The sequence below is a fragment of the Hyperolius riggenbachi genome, chromosome 8 (genome assembly GCF_040937935.1).
Source record: "Hyperolius riggenbachi isolate aHypRig1 chromosome 8, aHypRig1.pri, whole genome shotgun sequence".
NCBI classification, from domain to species: domain Eukaryota; kingdom Metazoa; phylum Chordata; class Amphibia; order Anura; family Hyperoliidae; genus Hyperolius; species Hyperolius riggenbachi.
Genome location: NC_090653.1, coordinates 26,260,677 through 26,284,163, shown reverse-complemented (window position 1 = coordinate 26,284,163; position 23,487 = coordinate 26,260,677). Strand labels below are relative to the sequence as shown.

The window sequence follows — 23,487 nt, the reverse complement described above, 5'->3', positions numbered from 1 at the left end:
CTGCGCGCCAGAGGCCGGCCGGGTGAGGAGACTTTTGTCAGGTGAGTAAATTCTTTTTTTAGGTGAAATGTTGCCCAAATTGCTTTTGTTTTCTGCTGAAATGTGGCCCAATTTGCGTTTATTTTCTGCTGAAATGTCAGTCGAGGTCTTCTGTGCACGGACCTCAGTGCATGCGCAGAAGACCCCGACTGACACGAATGAATCAGTTACTGGGGCTGATTGCGGCTGAACGGCAGTCTGCAGGAGGACGTGCTTCTGGGGATGGAGGAAGCCCTGGGTAAGTATTGATTCTTTGTATTATAACAGCTCTGGTACACTTTAAGGACATATTAACATAGAAGGAACTTATATATAATAAAGGGGACACTCATAGAGGTAGTACAGTGTAATAAAATATATGTGGGAGGGGGGCGTACGTTAAAAAGGGGCGCTGGGAAAAAAGGGCGCCGGGTTTTAAACGATAAACATGGATAACGTTTAAAAATATAATGTACTATATTTCGTTTAAAAATAATGTTTTATAAAGTTATAAATCATTAAATAATGTGCATGAAATTGGCAATTGTGAAAACGTTAATCTTCCGTTTAAAAAGTGAAACGTATAATAACGTTTAAAAAAAAATAGTAAGTAACCCTCCCTGTACCTACCCCTAACCCCTAGACCCCCGTGTTGGTGCCTAAACCTAAGACCCCCCTGGTGGTGCCTAAACCTAAGACTCCCCTGATGGTGCCTAAACCTAAGACTCCCCTGGTGGTGCCTAAACCTAAGACCCCCCTGGTGGTGCCTAAACCTAAGACCCCCCTGTGATAAGCATTAATAACGTGCGAAAAAAATATTGTGCTGTTTTTCGTTTAAAAATAATGTTTTAAAAAAGATTGTACTGTTTTTCGTTTAAAAATAATGTTTAAAAAATTATAAATCATAAAATAATGTGTAATCATGAGAAGCAGTTATAAAACAGTAAAAGTCTCCGGGCGCCGCTTATAAAACGTTATTTTTCTCCGGCGCCCTTTTTTCCTGTCGGGCGCCCATTAAACGATATTTATTATGGGAGTGAATGGCGGCGCCCGATTTGTCCACTTGCCTCAGGCACCCGAATTTACTGTTACCGGGAGGCGGTGCATCTTTTTTTTAAAAGAATGGGGTACTAATGGGGGCAATAATGTGTATGAGTGTGCATTTTTAAATGAATGGGGGGGATTTTAATAAAGAGAGTCATAACAAGACAGCTTGGTTTGAATGATGTAACTCTGCCCATGCTTGGCTCATATTCTTTCTTTGTGGCATGCATTGTAATGTATATCAAATAGCATGGGCGTGGCTGGAGGCGTGACAGAGGCGTGTCTCAACACTTCCTCCTCTCTGGCTGTACGGAATAGATGCCGGCCAGGCACGTGGGACGGCTGCAGGGGACGCATACGGCTGGCTGTGCGGAGTACATATACACAGATCTATATAGGGGCTCACTACAGAATGTACGGCGGCATTAGAAGCAGACATCTCCCCCAGACACAATAATGTATCGCTCTTTAAGGGGCGGGGCCGTACTAATCTTTCAGCACACACCCTTTCTAATGTTTCCACATGTGCTTCCAGGACCTGCCCCCGTATTGCATCATCACCCTCAGAAAGACCGCTATCCCCTCCCCGGATGGAATATCCGCGTCTCAGGCCCGCCCACCTCTTCACTCCAGCCTGCCAATTTCCCGCCTTCCGACTAAGCTCCTCCTTCCCGAGCGGGCTTTTCGCCTTCAGCGACTAGATCTACCCCCTGGATTTGCATAGCCGCGCCCCCTGGACTGGGCACGCCCCCCAGTTCTTCCACTTGTGTAACGTCACGCAGACAGTGCCGCCCCCGCTATATAAGAGGCTAAACTCCGGCGCCCGGCTTCATTTCCGAGCCGTGACTGCACAGCTGAGCCGCGTGTTCTTTTGCTCGGCGTGTGACACGTGGAGCCATGACGTCACCCACGAAGGAGTGTAACGGAGCCGGCGAGCCCCCGGTACCCCCCGGGCTGGTGCGGCCGCCTCCCCCGTCCTCCTGCGGCGCCAAGACGCGCCGCTTCCTCAGCGGGAACGCCTTGGTGCTGCTGACCGTGCTCGGCGTGATCCTAGGGGCGGCGCTGGGGATGGGGCTCCGGCCGCTGGAGATGGACAAAGCGCAGATCGCTAACTTCTCGTTCCCCGGGGAGCTGCTGATCCGGCTGCTGAAGATGATCATCCTGCCGCTGGTGGTCTGCAGCTTGGTGTCCGGAGCCGCCTCCCTGCAGCCCTCTGCCTTAGGGCGCCTCGGGGGCTGGGCCATGCTCTTCTTCCTGGTCACCACGCTGCTGGCCTCTGCCCTGGGGGTGTGCCTGGCTCTGCTCATCCAGCCTGGCCAGGGGGCTGACATATCTGTGGGGGCAGGAGAGGAGGTGGAGGCAAAAGAGGTGGTGGATTCCTTCCTGGATCTTGTGCGGTGAGTATCTGACCACCTACTGTACATATACAGTGCATGGGGGGGAGGGGGGAGATATGGGGTCTTCCTCCTGGACTTCATGCCACCTCCACTTACTGTACATATTCTGCATGGGGGCAGGGAATAGTGGGCTTACACCTGAACCTCATATGCCCCCCCTGACCACTTGCTGTACATGTGCACTGCTTGGGGGGGAGGTGCTGGGCTTCTTCTTGGACCTCTTATAACTGACTGTACATATATACTGTAGGGGGTTGGTTGGTTTCCTTCTGAACCTCTTGATTTGACCACCTACATACATATGGTGGTGGGCAGCAAATAGTGGCCTTCATTCTGGACCTCCTAGCTCTCCAGCTATATACTGTACTCATACACTACATAATTGGCAGGGCTTACTGGTGGCCTACCTTCTGGACCTTATAGGCCCCTGATCACCTATTGCACATATATGGAGGAAGTGCTTTTAGTTGGTATCCTTGGACTTCATGGCTTGTTTCTGACTACTTGTGTACCATGTATGGGTCAGTGGGATATTAGGCTCCTTCCTGGACCGCATGGTGAGGTCATAGCCACTTACTGTACACATACCTTCATACCTTGTAGGGAGGTGTTGGAGGCAAGAGTCCTTGGCCATCATAAAGTACCTAACCACTTAGGCACACACAATATTCGGCTATATACTGTGGTGATGGGTGTGCCATGTGCTTGCTTTTGCTGGCACATGTCTGGCTTTGTATTCTGTATATGGCCAGGTATAATGTCAAGTAAATGGGGCACTGGGGGAATAAATGACCATATGGCTCTTTTAGGGCTGGTTCAGACGGACGTTTGCAGAGCGTTTACTGCCAGCGTTCGGGGCTTGGCGTTAAACGCTCCCATTCAAGTGAATGGGAGCGTTTGTACCAAGCTTTTATGCGCGTTTGCACAAACGCGGCGTTCGGGTCCCGATTTTTACTGGCGTTCAAGGAGCCCCTGGAAGCTACATGTTGCTTCCAGGGGCGGTTAACCGCGACGGGTAATGTCCCTCTAGGGGAAGAAAAAACGCGACCGCATCCGAACGCAATGCGAACGCTGCTGAAAGCCTGAACGCATCACGAACGCAACACCAACGAACGCGACGCCTCCAAACGTCCGTCTGAACCAGCCCTTAAACTTCTTACTGTATGACTGTTGTGACCTCTTCACGCCTAGACTGGATGGAGGGGGGTCTCTCTGAGGTCAGGGCTGTGAACATTTTGCATAATTGTTGGCACAACACATTATTTTGTTCTTCATACTGATATTGGCTAGACTGTGATAGCAGGCATACAACATCGAGTATTCTTGCTGCGTGGACTGTTATCAGATGGCTATGGAGGTACCATATGGGACATGAGTACCAGTGTACACTCCTGCCTAGATTTTATGGGTAATGCTATTCATCGGATAGTGGCTATGCCACCTGGGGGGTTATTGCTGGCACACTAGCATAGATGAGTATGCTGAATACAGACCTGAAATTCTGTTTATAGTATTGCAAGTTAAGTATGGGCGATTGTACATTCACTTTTGTACAGTTCTGATCCAATTTTGTACAATGCCTGATGAAGGAACTTAACATTCTGAAAGCTTGCATTAAACCATCTACAGTTAGTCATTAAAGCCATACATCCAGTGATGATGGACAGAATCGACCAAGAGACCAATCTCTGATCGAATCTGATTGGATAGATCTGTCGGTTGCCCATACACCTCAGTCCCATTCCCAATTCCCAATCAATTTCATCATGAAAAATCTCGAATCGGCCACATTTTCCCCTTCCACTACATTATAAATGTAACCCCCCCCCATGTGCATTTATTTATAAACTACCTGCCCTATGGCGCGTGCCACGATGTAACCGTTTTCTGCTCCCCTTGCGCTATACACTGACCGCTCATCATGCTGGCAGCGTGTGAGGCGCAAATTGAAGAGTAAGTGGAAGACAGATGGGGCACTGCGCAGTGGGTGATATAGGGCAGATAATGTATAAATCCACATACTGGGGGGGGGGGGGGGGGGGAGGGAGGTGGTCCTAGCTCGTCCTAGCTCGTCCTATTATCGCCAATACCACTGTGCCCCCAGTTGACCACGATGTCCTGACATCTTGCAGCATGTCCGATCGATGCGTGCGACCAAGTTCGGACCGATATCGGTTGCATCATCTAATGGGCATGCTCTTGGCAGCACCAATTCTCATCTGATTTGATAATTGCTCTGTCAATCGGCCACCAAGATCTAAGTCCACCTTAAATGTATTGCTAGGTACACACGTTGCGATTTCCCGCTCGATCTGTTGGATCGATTCAAATTATTTCCGACATGTTCTGTCGTGTTTTGATCGATACAGCCATCGATTTTGCATACTTAACATGCAAAATCGACGGTTGTATCGACCAAAACTTGATTGAACATGTCGGGAATAATCGCTCGAGCGGGAAACTGCAGCGTGTACCCACAAACGTTTGTTTTATATAGTATAGTGGCAGATGTTCTGTGTAGTGGCATTGCCTGACTACGGCTGATGCAATGTTGTCTGCTGGTTGAGTATTCCACGTGGGGACAGTCCCCCCTCCCTCTTGTGAGGCGTCATAAACTGTCATGTGCGTCAGTGTGAGATCCTCCTAGTATGTACACACCTTCCGTCTGCTCAGCCAGCCGTCTGCTCAGTGTGGAATAAATGACAATGCTGCTATTGTCTGACTGTGACTAACCCATTCGCTCTCCCATCTCTTGTGAATGTCCCTGTGACTAGCGGGTAATCTCGCCTCCCCCCTTCCTCTAGAAGGTTGTGTTACATTATGTACAGTGGAGGTCAGTCCCAGGGGCTCAGTTCAGTGTAAATATAGCAGTGGGAGGCTGGACAGGACGACCTTGGAATGTGAGAGTGTTATGTACATTGTGTGCACAGGGTATTGTTTCCTGTGTCCGGAGCACGCGCTGCACTGTACAGGTGACTGTGTCCTGTGTAGCAATATTCTTCTTTACCGAAAGGGGAGGGAGTTATTCCTCATCGAAGGGCGAACCGACACGTAGCCATATGATTGGGTGGTGGGTCCTTAGGCTGTAGGAGGCGGCGGTTGGGTTGTCTATATACAGAGCATTCCATACCGTCAGGTAATAGCCTAAATGACGTCACAAAACAAACAGTGCGAAGTGTCACACCCGGAACAGCTGTGATGTTAATCTTTGACACGCATTTAAGCTCAGGTGTGTCCTGCTGATCTGGGACACATGGATTCCTGCGTATCTGAGAGAAATGTCCACCAGTGATAGTAATCAGGGACAAGATTCCAGGGCAGGGCCCTTGTTCAATTTACTTTTTCACCTAGGTGATATTTTTGCACCTTATCGATTAAATGTCTTTTAAAGTGTACCAGAGATGGAAGCTCTCCGCCATAAAATACACATACCTGGGGCCTCCTCCAACCTGATTGCTCCCATGGCGTCCTCTTTGCTTTGTTTGCCCACAACTAGTCCTGAAATTCTACAGTCAGGCGCGTGCTCCTGTTGCCTGGAGCATCCTGCGCAGTACTACTACTGCACAGGCGCAGAACGCTTGCGGAAGTGCACAGACGCACATCGGCCAATCACTGAACAATTTTACCACCACCATGTAGTATGAGGGCTAACCGTTTTAATACTATGAGCAGATTGTGTAGGTAAGCTCTTACACTACCTGGAAATGGTAAAATTGGCCAATCAAAATTGGATATGTGTACCAGGCTTTTCTCCTACTTTTTGGTACTTTTTTTAAATGGTTGAGAAGATGAAAGATGAAAATGTATCGCCCAGGAGAAACCCCAAGAGGAAAAAGTTGCTCGTCCATGTCGTGTATAGCCAGCACTTACAGCGGACCCAAACCAAACATTTTTTTAATTCAAAATATTTAGTTGCACCACTCTGACACATACAAAGATAAACACTCCTTCAAACCTATGAGCATTTCAGTGCATGCTTTTCACCCTTCTCTTTTTATAACTAGTTATACAGGTGGCAGCCATTAGCAATTCCTCCATTGCCGGACACCATCTACTCCACCAGTTTGCTGGAAAAATCCTGGCAATTTGAAAGGAAGGGAGGGGTTCCTCCAATAAATGTAAAATATGTTATATTTGTCATCATGCAGCTGAAAAAAGGCTGCTATTTATTATTATAATTTAGAAAATAGATTTTATTTCTGAAATCTTGTATTTTTTATTTGGGTCCACTTAAAGGCTCCTCTTCAAATGAACTTAGAAGGGTTAGTGTCGGTTCCTGTCACTTGCATGTGATACAGAAGTGCTTACCCAACCCTGGATGCTGCAGGTTACATCCAGGACCAAACAAGACATCGAGAGATGATGAAACCGAGTGTGGTGTTTGCGCGTTTTTTTTCTTTCCCCAGGATTGTCTAATTGTTTGGGCGTGCATCTGGCTGCACTGAAATGGTGTTTTTTGTTTTTTTTTTCCCCATCAGATTCGATAATTGATGATTTGGTCAGTTGGCCCACAAGTCTACAGATGTATAGGCACCTTACACTGCCGTTAGTATATGAGCTCTGGTTAGCGATACTGCTGGGGTTGGCTCAGGTGTCTTGCTGACCCAGATCCTTCTCTACCTGCATATACTTGTTGGACTTTCCCAGGAGTGATACTGATCAGAGACAAGTTGTCAGGTTTCTCCTGTGGAGTTCTGCTCCCTCTATATAATGGAATCCTGCTGTTTATGTTGACAAGGGGGAGGGAAGGGGCCTAGGTGTCCTAACTTTGGTCTCTTTGCATATGAGCTTCCTTTGGTTATGTTGATGAAAGGTGGTCCTGGTTTTTCCTGTTGTGCTGGGAGACAGACTCCTGCATATCTAAATTGGAGTGATAATGATCAGAGACAAGTGACCACAGCCCTGGTATCTCCTGCTAGGAGACACTGCTCCCTGCATATTGACATCTAGCAATGGACCACAGTTGATTCTCCTCCTATTTGATACAATTATCGAATTGGAAGGTCAGTCATCAATGAACATTTTAGTAATGTATTGATAGAAACGTACTGGACTGATTATAACACTTTGACGTACACCTATAATCATGTGACTGGTTTTGTAGTCCTGTGGCTGATGGCAGCACAGTGGCATAGTGGTACTGGTTAGCGCTCTTGCCTGGTTCGATATCTGTGTGGAGTTTCTATGTTCTCCCTGTGTCTGTATGGGTTTCCTCCCACATCTCAAACATACAGATAATTGTCTTCCCCTTAATTGGCCCTACACTGATGCATACCGTGTTTCCCCTAAAGTAAGACATCCCCTGAGAACAATCCCTAGCAGAAATTCCTAGCATGCTTGAAACATAGGACATCCCCCGAATGTAAGCCCTAGCAGCAGCCCACATGACACCAGCAAGTCACGCTCAATACAAAGCCTGGATACAGGAGAGCGGCAGTATAATGTGAGTTCTACAGTCCTGTATATGTGTCTGGCAATTTGTGTTTATGTTGGAGCCAGCCCTCCTGATCTGTCGTGATAAGCCTTAGCAGCACTTCACCTCTTCCCAGGACACACAGCTTGTGAGAGCCAATATCTGCAAACCACAAGCTCTGTGCATGCTGCTTGTGTTTCAGCATGGCATGCAGTATATACATTTTGTGTACGAAAACTACCAGTGTTTCCCCCAAAAATGAGACCTCTGAAAATAAACCCTAGCACATATTTTGGAGCAAAAATTAATATAAGATAGGGTCTTATTTTTGGGGAAACACGGTATGTACATATGACTATGGTAGGGATGAGTGTGAGCTCCTCTGAGGACAGTCAGTGACATGACTATGTACTCTGTACAGTGCTGCAGAAGATGTCAGTGCTATATAAATACATAATAATAATGGCCAACTTTGTTTCCTCCCCACAGGAACATCTTTCCCTCAAACCTGGTGTCTGCATGTTTCCAGTCGGTGAGTGTGTTTATTTATTGTTAAATGGGTTATGTGTTGTGCATAGCAGAGATACCATTTTAAATATAGAGGCACTTACTCACCTGTACATCTAGCTCTGCAGGTTTCTAGCACAGATACAGCCTCCATCTACAGCTATATGGCTGGATAGTTTAATGGTTAAGGGCTCTGCCTCTGACATGGGAGACCTGGGTTCCGAATCTCAGCTCTTGCCTGTTCAGTAAACCAGCACCTATTCAGTAGGAGACCTTGGGCAAGACTGCCTAACAAAGACAGGTCCTGTTTGACTAACATGCTCAGCTTTTATGAGGTAGTGAATGCTAATATGGATATTGGGAATGCTGTAGATGTGATATACTTGGACTTTGCAAAGGCCTTCGACACTGTTCCCTGCAGAAGTCTGGTGCAAAAGTTGAGGATGTAAGGACTGGGGAAGAGTCTGTGTACATGGATAGGGAACTGGCTAATGAACAGAAAACAAAGAGTTGTGGTCAATGGATTGTACTCAAAATGGGAGACTGTTAGCAGTGGGGTCCCACAGGGGTCTGTACTGGGTCCAGTGCTCTTCAATGTATTAATTAATGACCTAGGAGATGCAGTAGTGAGCAATGATGCTATTTTTGCAGATACAAAATTGTGCAGAATCATCAACTCTCAGGAGATAGTCATATTGCAACAGGATCTGGATAGGATGGCTATATGGACACATACATGGCAGATGAAATTCAATGTTCACAAATGTAAAGTCATGCATTTTGGTCGTACCAATGGTCCTAGCACCATACAAAATGGGATACAGTTGGGGAAATCAAACTTGGAGAAGGAGTACTCATTAACAAGTTAAATAATCGTACTCCATGCCAAGCCGCTGCAGCTAAAGCGAACAAAATTTTGGGATGCATTAAAAGGGAAATAAAAACTTGAGATGCTAGCATATTGCCCCTGTTTAACTCTCTAGTAAGGCCACATCTGGAATATGGAATTCAGTTCTGGGCACCACATTACAAAAAAGATATTGCAGTTTTAGAGCAGGTGCAGAGACGAGCAACAAAATTGATACGTGGGATGGAAGGTCTCGCTTACCAAGAAAGGTTAGATAAACTGGGTTTATTTAGTCTAGAGAAAAGACGCCTTAAAGGAGATCTAATTAACATGTATAAATACATCAGAGGGCAATATAATAGCTTGGCGGATGAGCTTTTTGTCCCTAGGCCTTCTCAAAGGACTAGAGGACATGATCTGCGCATGGAGGAAAAACGTTTTAGCCATTTATTTAGGAATGGGTTCTTTACAGTAAGAGTGATTAAGATGTGGAATGCATTGCCACAGAAAGTCGTTATGGCAAACTCTATACCTGCATTTAAAGGGGGCTTAGATGCTTTCCTTGCGATGAAGACATCCATGGGTACAATTAGTAGGTTATGCCTAATGATGTTGTTCCAGGGATTTTATCTGATTGCCATCTGGAGTCGGGAAGGAATTTTTCCCTTTTGGGGCTAATTGGACCATGCCTTGTAAGGGTTTTCTCCTTCCTCTGGATCAACAGGGATATGTGAGGGAGCAGGCTGGTGTTGTACTTTATACTGGTTGAACTCGATGGACGCATCTTTTTTTCAACCAAAATAACTATGTAACTGCTACTGCCTATAGAGCGCGTCCTTGTGGCTGCAGCTCTGGTGCTTTGAGTCCGCCAGGAGAAAAGTGCGATATAAATGTTCTGTGTTTATATGTCCAATTATACATTCAGGTCTGCTGCTTTATAGGACAGATGCAGGCTTGTGTAGTATAATACAGCTGTTGCCAGTCCTAGTTCAGGCTCGTGATTTGGCTTGAAATATATCATGCTGTATATACTCGCGGATAGGCAGATCATAGGGTTTGTAGTCAGATGACGGCTGTCAGAAAATGTTCTTAGGCTAGGGACCCACTTGGTCAGCATTTGGGGATTTGGAAATCAAGAACCTTTCCAAATCACCAGAGTAGCACTTTTTTTTTTTTTTTTTTTTTTTTTTTTTTTTTTGCTACGTGTCCGTAGCAATTGTGATTTGGCCTGAATGCAAAGGCTCAATCGGTCGTAAAAATATTGCAGTGCAGCAATCTTGCAATTGGCCCATGATCGCAACGCTGCTGTGTGCTCACTCCCATAGCCTTTCAGTAGTGAGGTACTTTCCATCGTTCTAGAGATGACCTAAACGCTGTGTACATGTAATTAAGGTGCCAGAAAATTTTGGGTGCAGGGTGTAGCTGAAAAACTGGTCAACCTGCACCTGAAAAAGTACCGGCGACGTTAACTACTGTTCCTCCCCCAGGCCACCGAATTTACACTGTTTATATAGTAATTTTTGCTCCATCTTTTGATGGCACCCAAATTACTGTCTGAGCGCCACTATAGCCGTAGCTCCTATGGTGGCACCGGATGCTCCCAAATTTCCAGCGCAGTTTTTGCCTGACTCATAAATATTACTGAAAGCGTTGTAGTGGCCTCTGGCCTTACTCTGGCAGCTCCATACCTTGTGCTCCTTACTCTGAGTCCTGTGACAAACTATTCCTTAGGGAAAAAAATCTGGTACGCCTGTATCAAATTGAAAAACTGCCTGAGTAATTGCTCCCTAGTTATCGAATATTAACCATGAAAATTATGGGCAGGTGAACTAGGACTTTAAACCCAATTGGTGCATTTTAGTCGTGTCTGTATATCGCCCCTATTATACATTGATTTACAGCCACATGAACTGCGTAATCTGGGCATATAAATCAGTGCAGATTTATTGCATAGGATATGTTTACGTGAGTGTGGGTTGGACTATAATGCATGTCGTTTACCATTACAGTATGCCACATTCTACAAGTTGGAGGTGGTGAACGATACCATTGTGAATGCCTCAGGAGTGGTCGAAGTGGTGAACAAAACAGTCCTTAAGGTGAGAATCTTCAGTTTCCTGTGCTCCTTGTCTCTTCCCAGCCTTCCAATAAAAAGGCATGTTTGTGATTTCATACCTGTAGAAGACAAACTTTTTAATGTTCTCAGAATTTGTCAGGACTTTTAACCAGTTCACCACCAAGGGGTTTTTCCCCTTATGGACCAGAGCAATTTTCAAATCCTGCTACTTACATTCATTTGGCAATAAATGTATCACTCCTTCTCACAACAAAAGGATTTTTTTTCTTTGCCACCAATTAGGCTTTCTTTGGGTGGTATGCTTTTTGCGAAGAATTGGCTGCGGCAATTGAGTGTATATATACACTGTCAGCGATACGTTAAGTGGGTAAAGATGCACTGTAGGGACATATTAAACAGTTTTGTAACTTCATGGGCAGGGGGTTTGGCTAACACCTGATTTTTCAGCTGGCGGGGGCAGAGCATCAATGTCAGCTTTTGGGGGCAGAGCCAATCGCGAGCAAGAGGTGGACCTGCCAGAGCAGGACTGAGACAAAATAGTCCAGGCAAGTGAGTGAGGGCCGTCAGTTGGACAGCACTGCAGTATATTATTCAGGACACCCACTTTTGTTTTCCTGGCTCCCACAACACAAATACTTCCTATAGCTATCTATTTTCTATGTAGCTCCACCCTCTCAGCAATGCTTAGCCTAGGCTGACTAGATATGTGGCAATCTCGCCTCCAGAGCATTCTGGGAGACTAGGTATATTTCCCACTGGCTTTATAAGTCTAAGAATTAAATATTCCACAGAGATCAGGACTGAAGGAGTCACCATCTGTGATAAAATGGAGTATAAATCGGGGAGAGTAAAGATTTTATAACGGGCACACTTACTAAATTTATAAAGTTATATTGTAGTAAAAACGAAAATTAATTACATTACTTTGACTACAGTTTCTCTTCACAACTTGGATATATGTGGTGTTGGCCTTATGATAAATGGCCAAAATAGGCAAGCAGACTCTGCTGCTACCTTTTGGATTGTCTTGCCCATTTCAACCTTGTCCTCTTGCCCTCTATGGTTTCTGGCCTACTAATGCCCTGATACCTTTTTGTTACCTTTAGGTGCCGTTTGGAAAGGAGGTGGACGGAATGAACATATTGGGGCTGGTGGTCTTTGCCATCGTCTTTGGTGTGGCCCTGAGGAAGTTGGGGGAGGAGGGGGAGATCCTCATCAAATTCTTCAACTCCTTCAATGAGGCCACCATGGTGTTGGTTACCTGGATCATGTGGTAAGTCTCCTACGAGATGGCACCAGTTTGTTGCTTATGTAGTGAGGGTATACATGCCAGGCATTGGTATAACCCATTTCCTGTTATCCTTCCAGGTATGCCCCAGTGGGTATCATGTTCCTGGTGGCCGGTAAGATTGTAGAGATGGAGGATGTTGTCCAGCTCTTCACCAGTCTTGGAAAGTATATCTGCTGCTGCATTTTGGGACATGCTATTCATGGACTGATCGTTCTGCCACTCATATATTTTGCCTTCACACGGAAGAATCCATACCGCTTCTTGTGGGGCATTGCGAGTGCCCTGGCCACCGCATTTGGCACTTCCTCCAGGTACGTGTAGTTTTTGCATGGATTTGACAGGCTGGTTGAGGTGTACAATGTGAAATGTAAACATGTAGGTTATCTGACTTTTTTTCTCAACTATCCCCACCACCACTCCTTGGAGCAAACTAATCCTGAGGTACTTTCAGACATCATGGAGAAAAGGTGGCTTTGCTGCTTCTCGTGTTCTACCTTAAAAGTCATTGTCCTCATTGGAGAATACTGATCATTATATATTTTTTGTGTGGCAATTTAGACAATTGAGATCACTACTTAGCATTATGGTATTTTGGTAGTTTTTCAGGGTTTACTCAACTTATGCTAGGAACACACCATACAATTTTCTGGCAGATTTACCTGCCAGATTATTTCCAACATGTCTGATCTGAAATTTGATTTTCTTCATCCCCTGCCCCTTTCTCTGAGGTGTTGCAGAGATGAATATATTCCCTAGATTGACCTCTTGGATTCTATTTCAGCTCTGCTACACTGCCACTGATGATGAAATGCGTGGAGGAAAAGAACGGGGTATCTAAGCAGATCAGTCGCTTCATCCTTCCTATTGGTGCTACGGTGAACATGGACGGGGCGGCTCTATTCCAGTGTGTGGCTGCCGTCTTCATCGCACAGCTCAACAATATCCCCCTGGGCTTTATCGAGATCATCACTATCCTGTGAGTCCTGCATCTCCTGGTCTTCAGCTTCTGCTGCCTTCTCCCATAGAACGACCACTAACTCCACTCTGTTCTCCCTGTCAGTGTTACAGCCACAGCGTCCAGCGTGGGGGCTGCAGGGATCCCAGCCGGAGGTGTTCTGACCCTCGCTATAATCCTGGAAGCCGTCAGCCTCCCAACCAACGACATCTCTCTGATCTTGGCTGTGGATTGGTTGGTGTAAGTATAACTGTCCCTTTCCTGGCGCCAGTGATTATTTTATGTGCATGGATGGTAGTTATGCCAGCTTCTGGTCTGCGTTGGTGAATGACACATGAGAAGAGTTTACTAGTGTGTACATGTGGGAGTGGCAAGTAGTCATGCCACCTACTGGTGTATGAGAGAACCATACCCCATTTTATAGGTTGGCAGTAGTTTCATCTAAGAGCTTAGGAAGGGGGGGTAGAGTCAGGTGTTACCCCAACTGATATATGATGGGGTGTGCTTGCTGTCATAATTGGCAACAGCAGGAACCTTGGACATTAGGATTGTATAATTGGTGTGGATGTTGGTTTATGGGGAGTAATATGGCCCCTCACTCTGCTGGCGTATAATTCACTTTTTGGTTTGGATAAGAGTAGTTGAGATCTGGGCCAAAGCAATATCCTCCTGGGTGCAGAGTCCTGAGGAATATCTGGCTATACTTGGAGGAGGTGGGGGCTGCCTAATACTGGGGAACACTAGCTACACTGAGGGCTGGCTAATACTGGCAACACATCTGACAATACCGAGCAGGGTTGTGCCAAATGCATGTTACCTATACTGTGGTGATCACACATTTGGGAACAAGCAAATTGGGCAAGCACCATCGACATCACTACATCTAATATCTCGTAGAGCGTGCAGAAGGGAACCTATAACACATGTATACAGGAGAAGAACCAAAGTATGTTCCACTAACACCGCACCACTCACATTATTTCAAAATGCCATATTTATTAACCTCGGTGTTCAAATTCCCCAAGAACTTTTTGCAAAAAATGACCTAATTTTCATAGTTTTGTTTTTCTCCTGTAACTTGCCAAAATGTGTCAAGCAAGGGTCTAGTCTACGTTGCAGGAGAGTATTAACCCTCCTGGCGGTCTATTAAAAACCGCCAGAGGGCAGCAGTTTTTAATTTTCTTGTTTTTAAATCATGTAGCGAGCCGAGGTCTTGCTACATAACAGCCGCTGTGCAGCAGCATCCCCCCCCCCTTGATCGCCTCCAGCGATCAAGCCCGTCCGGAAATCCTGTTCTGAATGGGATTTCCATTAGGGCTTCCCTCATCGCCATGGCGATGGGCGGGATGATATCACAGACGTTGTGACGTCAGAGGGAGTTCCGATCCACCCCTCAGCTCTGCCTGGCACTGATTGGCCAGGCAGCGTATGGGGTCTGGGGGGGCGTGGCAGGTAGCGGCGGCAATCGGTGTGCAAAGTGCTAGATGCATAAAATGCAAATCGGCCCAGCAGGGCCTGAGAAATCCTCCTGCACGGCTTACCCTGAACTACATTTGGGGCTACTGTTACTGGAGGGTTAACATGTATGCACACCAATACTGTTCACAGCATATTTTGTATTGACGTGTATAACCATAAATATGGCCAGGGAGGTTAACTACAAAAAGCACTTAAAATTAACAATAGGAGTAAGCGCAGTAAATATAGGATACAATATATCAATCCATAATCAGCCAGTAATCATAGGGCCTTGTCCTATATAAAATCTATACCCCTATATGTCACAAATCAAAGAATAGCCTTACTTACACAAGGGGGAAGGAAGACCCCCTATAATAAATACAATCGGTGTGCAAAAAGTGCATTGTGCATATCCTCTACAATAAGCCCCTGTGTAGCTGGGTCTGTGCTATTTGTTACTGCGCATGTGCGGACCCAGCCTCGGAGAGACAGGACGACGGGGCCAGGGAGCTGGGTGTGCGCAGTAATGTGGTGGGGTGGTGAGAAACCCAGACCTAGAGCCTGTTTTTAAATGTGCTTGGGGCTGCTAGTTATGTATAATAGGCAGGAAAAAGTGACAGGAGATAAAAGGTCAATAGACCACTGAGTAAGGAAAAAGGGTGAGTCTGGTGAAAAAGTAAGGAAACAGTGACACAAATGAACAGGTGAAAGGCCTGTAATGAGGGGTTACCTTTAACCCTCCTGGCGGTTTGCTAAAAATCCGCCAGGGGGCAGGAAATCCGTTTTTTTTTTTAATGTAGCGAGATAAGGTCTCGCTACATGATAGCCGCTGCTCAGCGGCATCCCCCCAGCCCCTCCGATCGCCAGATCTCCTGGAGGGCTTCCCCCGGCGCCATGGCAACGGGTGGGATGACGTCACCGACGTCATAGGGGACTCCGATCCACCCCACAGCGCTGCCTGGCACTGATTGGCCAGGCAGTGCACGGGGTCTGGGGGGGGGGGGGGGTGGGGTGGCTGCGGCACGACGAATAGGAATAGCGGCGATCGCATTGCACACTCAGCTAGCAAAGTGCTAGCTGCGTGTAGCAAAAAAAATTTATGCAAATCGTCCTGAGCGGTGCCTTCCGGCGGCATAGCCCGTGCTCAGCACAGGCTTGCCGCCAGGGAGGTTAAAATGTATTAACTAAAGAGGCATGTCGGGCTCTTTGCCCTGTACACACATTTTAGAGTCTTAGGGCCATAATTCTTTTTCACCTGAGTTTTTTACCTAGGAGTGAATTGCATATGGCCCCTAGGTTCTAGTGCTGGAGAATCCTATCCCTGCCCTGTGGCAGTTGTTCCTCCTGCTGGTGCATAGGGTACAGTCGCTGTTATCCGGTTTCTTTGCTGTCCAGTTTTTGAGCCAAGAGTTTTTCCTGCCAGTGATCTCAAGTTACAAACAAACTCTACAGGTGAAGAGAAGGTTGATCAGTCTACAATGAATTTCTCTAAACCTCTTCAGAACCTTTTTGTAACATTATCTGGTCATCACCCATCATATAATCAGACTGTACCATTCCAGTGGCTGATAACACTGCAGCCAGTCTAGCACTCTTGCTCTAGGTTAGCCATGGTTTCTTCAGCTGCGGTACAAAGCTACGGGACCTCAATGTTCTCCCCAGAAATTTTTTCCAGCCGGGTGGCATGAAAAAGTAGCCGGGTGGGACAATATGAGAGAATGCAGGGCTGGTGCTTCTGTGAGCGGCTATGCTTACAGCAGAGGAGGAGGTGAGCCGATGATAGCCGGGTGCTAGCCAAAACTAGCCGGGTAGAGCACCCAGCTAAAAGAGCCTGGGGAGAATACGTGACCTCCTGGTTATGTACAGATCTAGCATGCCTGCTTGGAATTAGACCAATATCAGCTACTGCATGTGACTGGGCAAGTCCCAAGCTGGAGAAATTCATAAGGAACAGGCAGTCCTGGGGTTACATACATCCAGTTAAATGACCCCGAGGCATGCCTGTCAGTGTCACTTCCACATTGAAGTAGAAGATTTGGGGGCTTGTCTGTGTTGCATGGGGAATTTTCAGCAGTAAATAAATGAGATGCAGGGGTTGGTATAGTGGAGGTATGTGTGGGAAGGGGACACTAGAGGCATATGGAGGGGGAGGGGGGCACTATAGGCACACGGTGCAGTGTTCTGACTTGCATACAGATTGACACACATCTCTGGAGCAGAATGGCTACAATGACCTGGGTAGACCTTTTGTGTGTTATAGGGACATTAAAGATACAATTTTAGCTTACATCTGACTTCACAATCGTGATAATTGATTGTAGGAAAATAATCGGGTGCTTAAAGGGGAACTTCAGCCTAAACAAACATACTGTCATCAAGTTACATTAGTTATGTTAATTAGAATAGATAGGTAATATAATCTCTTACCCACCCTGTTTTAAAAGAACAGGCAAATGTTTGTGATTCATGGGGGCTGCCATCTTTGTCATGGGGGCTGCCATCTTTGTCATGGGGGCAGCCATCTTTTTGGTTGAAAGGAGGTGACAAGGAGCAGGAGACACAGTTCCAACTATCCTGTGTCCTGATTACCCCTCCCAGCTGCACACACTAGGCTTCAAATGTCATATTCAAAATGTAAAAAAAAAAAAATAAAAAAAAAAATTGCACCAAAACAGCAGAACGAGATCAGAAATCCCATCATGCTTTGCACAGCATCAGGGGAAAAAAGCCCGGGCAGTTTTCTTCTGTGCAGCTGAAAATGAGGCTTGTATAAGAGAAACAAAGTTCTGATGCTGTGAAACCGTTAAAGAAACACAAAGCCTTTTCAGTGCTGCTGAGTCGGTTTTTAGTCCGGAGGTTCACTTTAAATGGGATAAAATAAAGTTTTGAATTATCTGAATGATAAAAAAAAAATCTGGTTGATTAGCACCATCAACAGCTGTTTGATAGGACAGTTGATCTTTTACTAAATCCCATTGTTAATGGGTAGCTTTATAGTTAACCTAAAGCGGACCTGAACCCAGAACTTCCTCTCTGCTCTAAAAGATAAGCAACAGCATAATAACCAATAAAGAGAAACATTCTCTTGTTACAGCTGATACAAATCCTGCAATAAATCTGCAGTGTCTATTTCCTGCTCTCATGGAAGCAGACATAGGGTTAGCAGCCTGTGTTTATACATTTGCTGCTCTGCAAAGCTGAGACTCCTGAGCTGAGGGATCATATTACACTTGTGATTGGTCACAAATGGGGGGGGGGGGTGGAATTGGATAGGCTAAACACTCAAATACATAGTTTACATCCCCCCCCCCCTTTTTTCTATCTTGTGCATGAGTTTAGGTTCACTTTAAAGAGTAACTGTCAGGCTGCAGAAGCTAATTTAAACCTCTATTCTCCTGTGTTAAACAGTTTAGAAGGAAGCCAAAAAGCCATTAGTGAAGATAAAAATCTCAGTTACCTTTGATGTGTGCTTATCAGCAAGGCTGTTATAGACCCATAAGGACGCAAGCCGCATACTAAACTGCAAAGCATTCTGGGGCCCTCCCCTCGGCTGCTAATGAGACGTTACAGAAGCTTTTAATCAGTCCAGCGTGTAGCACTGATAAATCTCGGGGCAGAGTACACTGCAGGAGTCAGCTATTGTTCCTAGCCACATGGCTCATTAATATTCACTGAACACTGTGTGTTGTTCAAGTAGGAGCTTATCTGTGATCAGGAAGCAGGCAGGACATGACGACACATTTGACAGAAAAACATGGAGCCTGCCATGAGCTGTCAGGAGCATCTATCTCTGCATATACTATATACAAATTCTGTGAAATCCAAACGTGGACAGTGAAATGCATATGTAATGTAAGTACAGCCAATCTTTAGCTACTGATATATGTGTTTATTTTCTCTGAGACCTTATACCTAACAGCTCCTCTTTAAAGTGGTATCTGAGATGAAAAACTAACAAGTAACTTGTCTATATAGCTTATCCAAAGTTTAGATAGTTTACTCAGCAAATCTAGCTGCAAACAGCTTCAACAGTTTACGATTATTTCTTCCTGTGATACAATGACAGTAGCCATGTTTTGTTTGTCACATTACACACAGGCAAGCTGCTGTATATTTTCAGCCCTCAGCTCACTCCCCTCTGCCTCTGAAATCTCTGGTTAGTAACCGCCTCCTGCCCAGACTGAGCTCCCATAAGCCCTTGCTACAGTGCCAAGGTGCTCTAAAAAGCTGTGGGCGAGGCTTGTTTAGTTTATGGGGAATTAGAGTATTAAAACAAAGTATTTGGCTTGAGAAATTCCCTATAAACTATATAAAAGGAACACAATTGTGCAATGAGTAAAAGTTGATCTCGGATCTATTTTAACTGCAGAAAATGTTGTGAAGGGTATATAGGGGTGTATGTGTTTGTATGGTTGCTGTGAGTGCTGCTCTGTACAATGTGCCCTCATTGGTGGGTTTCTCATATCTGATGGTGGGATCTTCTCTTGCAGAGATCGGACTTGCACGATTCTCAATGTCGAGGGTGATGCGTTTGGTGCTGGCCTCCTCCAGGTGTACAGCGACCGGACCTCCAAGCCCAGTGGTGACGGCGTGGACTTGACGTCGGTTAGAGTTGTGGAGTCGTCGGAACAGCCGGAAGGGGACCCCTTATTAAAGGACCCCCATGTGGTGATAGATGGGGCGATTCCCCTGGACAAGGAGTCCACCATGTAAAGATGAACATTGTCCTTGTGGGGTGATACTGTCTGTGCTGCGCTGGAGACGCATGATCTTGTACAGGCGGCTGGCGCTTTTTATTTTTTTTATATTAATATTATTTTTTTTACGTGGACTTTTAACTTATGCTATTTTTTTGCCAGGGCAGTAAGGTACCTTCTACTCCAATCAGGGCATTTGATTATCTCCTACTCTCCAATTCCAGAAACTTCTGTCTTATGAAGGGGTGTTGAAAACCTCCCCCCTCCCACCTCTACAATGCTGCAAGGAGTGGGGTTCCTCCACAGCCTGTGCGTCTGAGTGAACGTGTCCTGTGTGTATGTGTAGTTGGTGTGGGTTAAGTTGTATGTCTGTAATTTTATTGTGGATGAGTTGTGATTTATTGTTACATGCTGCAAAAATGTCATGGACCAAATAAGTTACCAAAAATTAAGTTACAGGGAGGAAATCTGTGTGTGGAAGCTGTACCGTCTAGTTTGCATCAGAGGTTTGACCGAAGAAGATGCTGCATTGCAGTAGGATATACAGGCGACTGATCTGTTCTGAGGTCTGAATGTAATCGCTGTTGCACTGCACGTTTCACACTTCAACTGTTGTGCAGAGGTTGTGTAGATGTTACAAAGCAAGCTCAACAATCCTTAATTTGTGATCATTGGAGGTTGCACTGCAGCAAGCCATACACGCAAGAGATCTGTTCTGAGGTCTGAATGTCAGCTGCTACATGTTACACATTTCAGCTGTTTGGAGGCCTGAGTAACAGAAGATGGTATAAGCTCCACAATCCTTGTTTTGTGATCAGTGGAGAGCTTACTGAGGAAGATGCTTCACTGCAGTAGGACATGCATGTGTTGGAGCTGTTCTGAGGTCTGAATTGCAATAACAGCTGCACACATCAGCTGTTCGGAGCTTTGAGTATAGAAGATGTTACAAGCAGCACAAGTACCACAATCCTTATTTTCTGATCATTAGAAGGCTGCTGGTAGAACATGCTGCACTGCTTGAGCCTATAAGTGCTTATTGTCTGACCAGTGTGAATGTAGAAGTGTCTGCAGTAGGCCCACACCTACCTTATTCCTGGTCAGAGCTCTGTAGCATGTGCTGCACTGCAGGTCACACACATCAGCTGTTCGGGAGATGTTACAAGTGGGATCATAATGCTCAGAGGTCTGATTGTAAAGAATGCTGCACTGCAGTAGGTTATACATAATCAGGCTGCACAAATCTTTTCCTGGTCAGAGATCTTTATGAAGTAGTAACTACTGCACAGCACTAGGTAATGTACATGTCAGATTTGTTATGAGGTCTGGCTATAAGTTTTGTGCTGCAGGTCCCAAACTTCAGCTGTTTGGAGGTCTGAGTTTAGAAGATGTTACAAGCACAAACAGGTTCATAGGTTTGATTGTAAAAAATGCTGCACTACTACAGGCTATATGTATATTAGTTCTGATAGCGCTGAATGCTGCTGAAGTTTCTATAAACCAGTGGACCATGCACGACGCCTTCCAAATCTGAGATCTGACTGTAGTATGTGCTGCACTGCAAGTGGCTGCATGTCAACTGTCAGTCTGAATGAACTTCCTATATAACAGCAGACCATGCACACCTTATTTCCTAATCAGAGGTCTGACTGCAGAACGTGCTGCACACTGCATAGGTCACAAATGATTCAGTTCTGATCGGAGGTCTCTGGCAGCTGCCACACCACAGCAGACCACATACTCTGGGTTCTGGTTGGATGTAAAGATCAAAGACTTACGTTTAAATGAGGTCATCATTTTTTTTTTATTTTTTTTTTTGCATTGTACCAGATGCCATGATTGACAAATCCATTATTTATTATGCTGCTTAAAAAAAAGCAACCTTCATCCTATTGTGTCAGAGATGAAATAAAATGAGTCCTTCAGTTTTGCCAATTTCAGTTTTATTTTTGTTTGTTTGCATTTCGATAAACTACCTGTAAAATTACTGTAAATGCAAGTTGGATAACCAGAAGCTGATGGCTACAGGTAATACACTGCCTCTCCTCCATGTAATACTAAAGGTACCATACATTTAGTAAATTTGGCAGCCAATCGACTAAGCCCACATACACACATCAGACCATAGTCTTTTGAAAATGAAAGATCACAGACCAATTTTACCACCCTTCATGTAGTATGAGAGCCATACCTTCAGTCTATTCTATGGAGCTGAACTCCCCATCAGAAAAAATCTTTGCAAGATGCTGCACACACAGATGCTGTACAGACACAAAAGATCAGTATCTGCAAAAGATCTGTTCCTGCCAAATGCATGATAGTCTATAAGGTCTGCAGATCATCATACACACCTTGTATAACAGACATCCATCTGCAGATCAGACCATCATCTGCAGATCTGAAAATCCATCCTGGTGGATCTGATCTGCAGATGATTGCCTGTTAAACAAGGTGTGTATGATGATCTGCAGATCTCAGACTATGAATGCATTTTGCAGGAACTGATCTTTTGCAGATACTGATCTTTTGAATATCTACAGCATCTTTGTGTGCAGCATCTTGCAAAGATTTTTATCTGATGGGGAGTTCAGCTCCATAGAATAGACTGTAGGTATGGCTCATACTACATGGAAGGGGATAAAATTGGTCTGATCTTCCATTTTCAAAAGACTATGGTCTGATGATGTGTGTATGAGCCTTAAGACTGAAATTATGTGGGTATCAGCCTGGTAATGCCACCTCTCTGCCCCCCCCCCCCCCCCCTCCCTAAATGTTTTTGTTTTCAGCATGTTCAATTTTTCTGATTGTCGATTGGCTGCCAAGTCGTACACCCAATTTTGATTGGCCAATGTTACCACTTCCAATGTAGTATGATAGTCAACAGATTTGTGCATGTAAATACTCATCCTACACAAAGTGGTAGAATTGGCTAGTCAGAATGATTGTGCGTATGCACCCCATGTGCCTTGTCTGGTTCCTAGTGCTGGGGGCAGGGCTATGTAAATACAGATTATGGATGCGTAGAATCTGAGAAGACAGGATTAAGATTTGTCACTCTACTGATGGACAGTTAAAGGAGAACTGTAGTGAGAGGGATATGGAGGCTGCTATATTATTTCCTTTCAAGCAATACCAGTTGCCTACGAGATAAACAGAGGAACACCAAGAGCCCCAATAGTGTAGTATGTATTGACAAAGGGGTAATGACAAAGAGTAATAGTTGTTATACTCACAAGCATGGGTCACCAATAGGCAACCACTGTAAAGGCAGGTGGGGAGATTATCCTGACCCCACTCAGGAATAAGAAGTCGCTCTCTGTAGATAGTAGAAAGGGTCGCAACCCTCCACCCAGGGTGGATACAATATTATATAGGAGAGGACAGAGGCGCCAAAAGGATAAAAGGGGTTTTAAAGGAGCTTAAAAGCCAAAACTTGGTAATTAGAGGAGGCAGCCTCTGCAGAGGCGCTGAGTGTCGTTTGTTTTGCTAGATGCTGTAACTCCTTTTTCTATTGCCTGAGGAAGCGGGCGCTGACCCGTGAAATGCGTTGCTTTGTTTTATCTGGAGTTCGTTAATAAATAGACTGAATGTACAGTCGTGTTGTGTCTGCTTGGAGGGGGTAAGTCCACCACTGCCTCCTAATTACCAAGTTTTGGCTTTTAAGCTCCTTTAAAACCCATTTTATCCTTTTGGCGCCTCTGTTCTCTCTTATATAATACCAGTTGCCTGGCTGTCCTGCTGATCTATTTGGCGGCAGTAGTGTCTGAATCATGCCAGAAACAA

The 23,487-nt window shown here is 45.3% G+C and overlaps 1 protein-coding gene across 1 annotated transcript; it reads left to right on the top strand.

Moving 5' to 3' along the window:
• Positions 1-1,883: 1,883 nt before the first annotated feature.
• SLC1A5 (solute carrier family 1 member 5) lies at positions 1,884-21,639 on the top strand. Its single transcript, XM_068250140.1, has 8 exons — positions 1,884-2,459; positions 8,362-8,404; positions 11,236-11,325; positions 12,410-12,576; positions 12,672-12,905; positions 13,376-13,570; positions 13,655-13,789; positions 19,501-21,639. The coding sequence occupies exons 1-8, from the start codon at positions 1,960-1,962 to the stop codon at positions 19,721-19,723; spliced, it is 1,587 nt and encodes a 528-aa protein (XP_068106241.1). The 5' UTR covers positions 1,884-1,959; the 3' UTR covers positions 19,724-21,639.
• The last annotated feature ends 1,848 nt before the right edge of the window (positions 21,640-23,487 follow it).

Coding starts and splice junctions, on each gene's coding strand:
- SLC1A5 (XM_068250140.1), top strand. CDS start 1,960: ATGACGTCACCCACGAAGGAGTGTAACGGAGCCGGCGAGCCCCCGGTA. Junction 8,405..11,235: donor TGTCTGCATGTTTCCAGTCG/GTGAGTGTGTTT, acceptor TTACCATTACAG/TATGCCACATTCTACAAGTT. Junction 13,790..19,500: donor TTGGCTGTGGATTGGTTGGT/GTAAGTATAACT, acceptor CTTCTCTTGCAG/AGATCGGACTTGCACGATTC.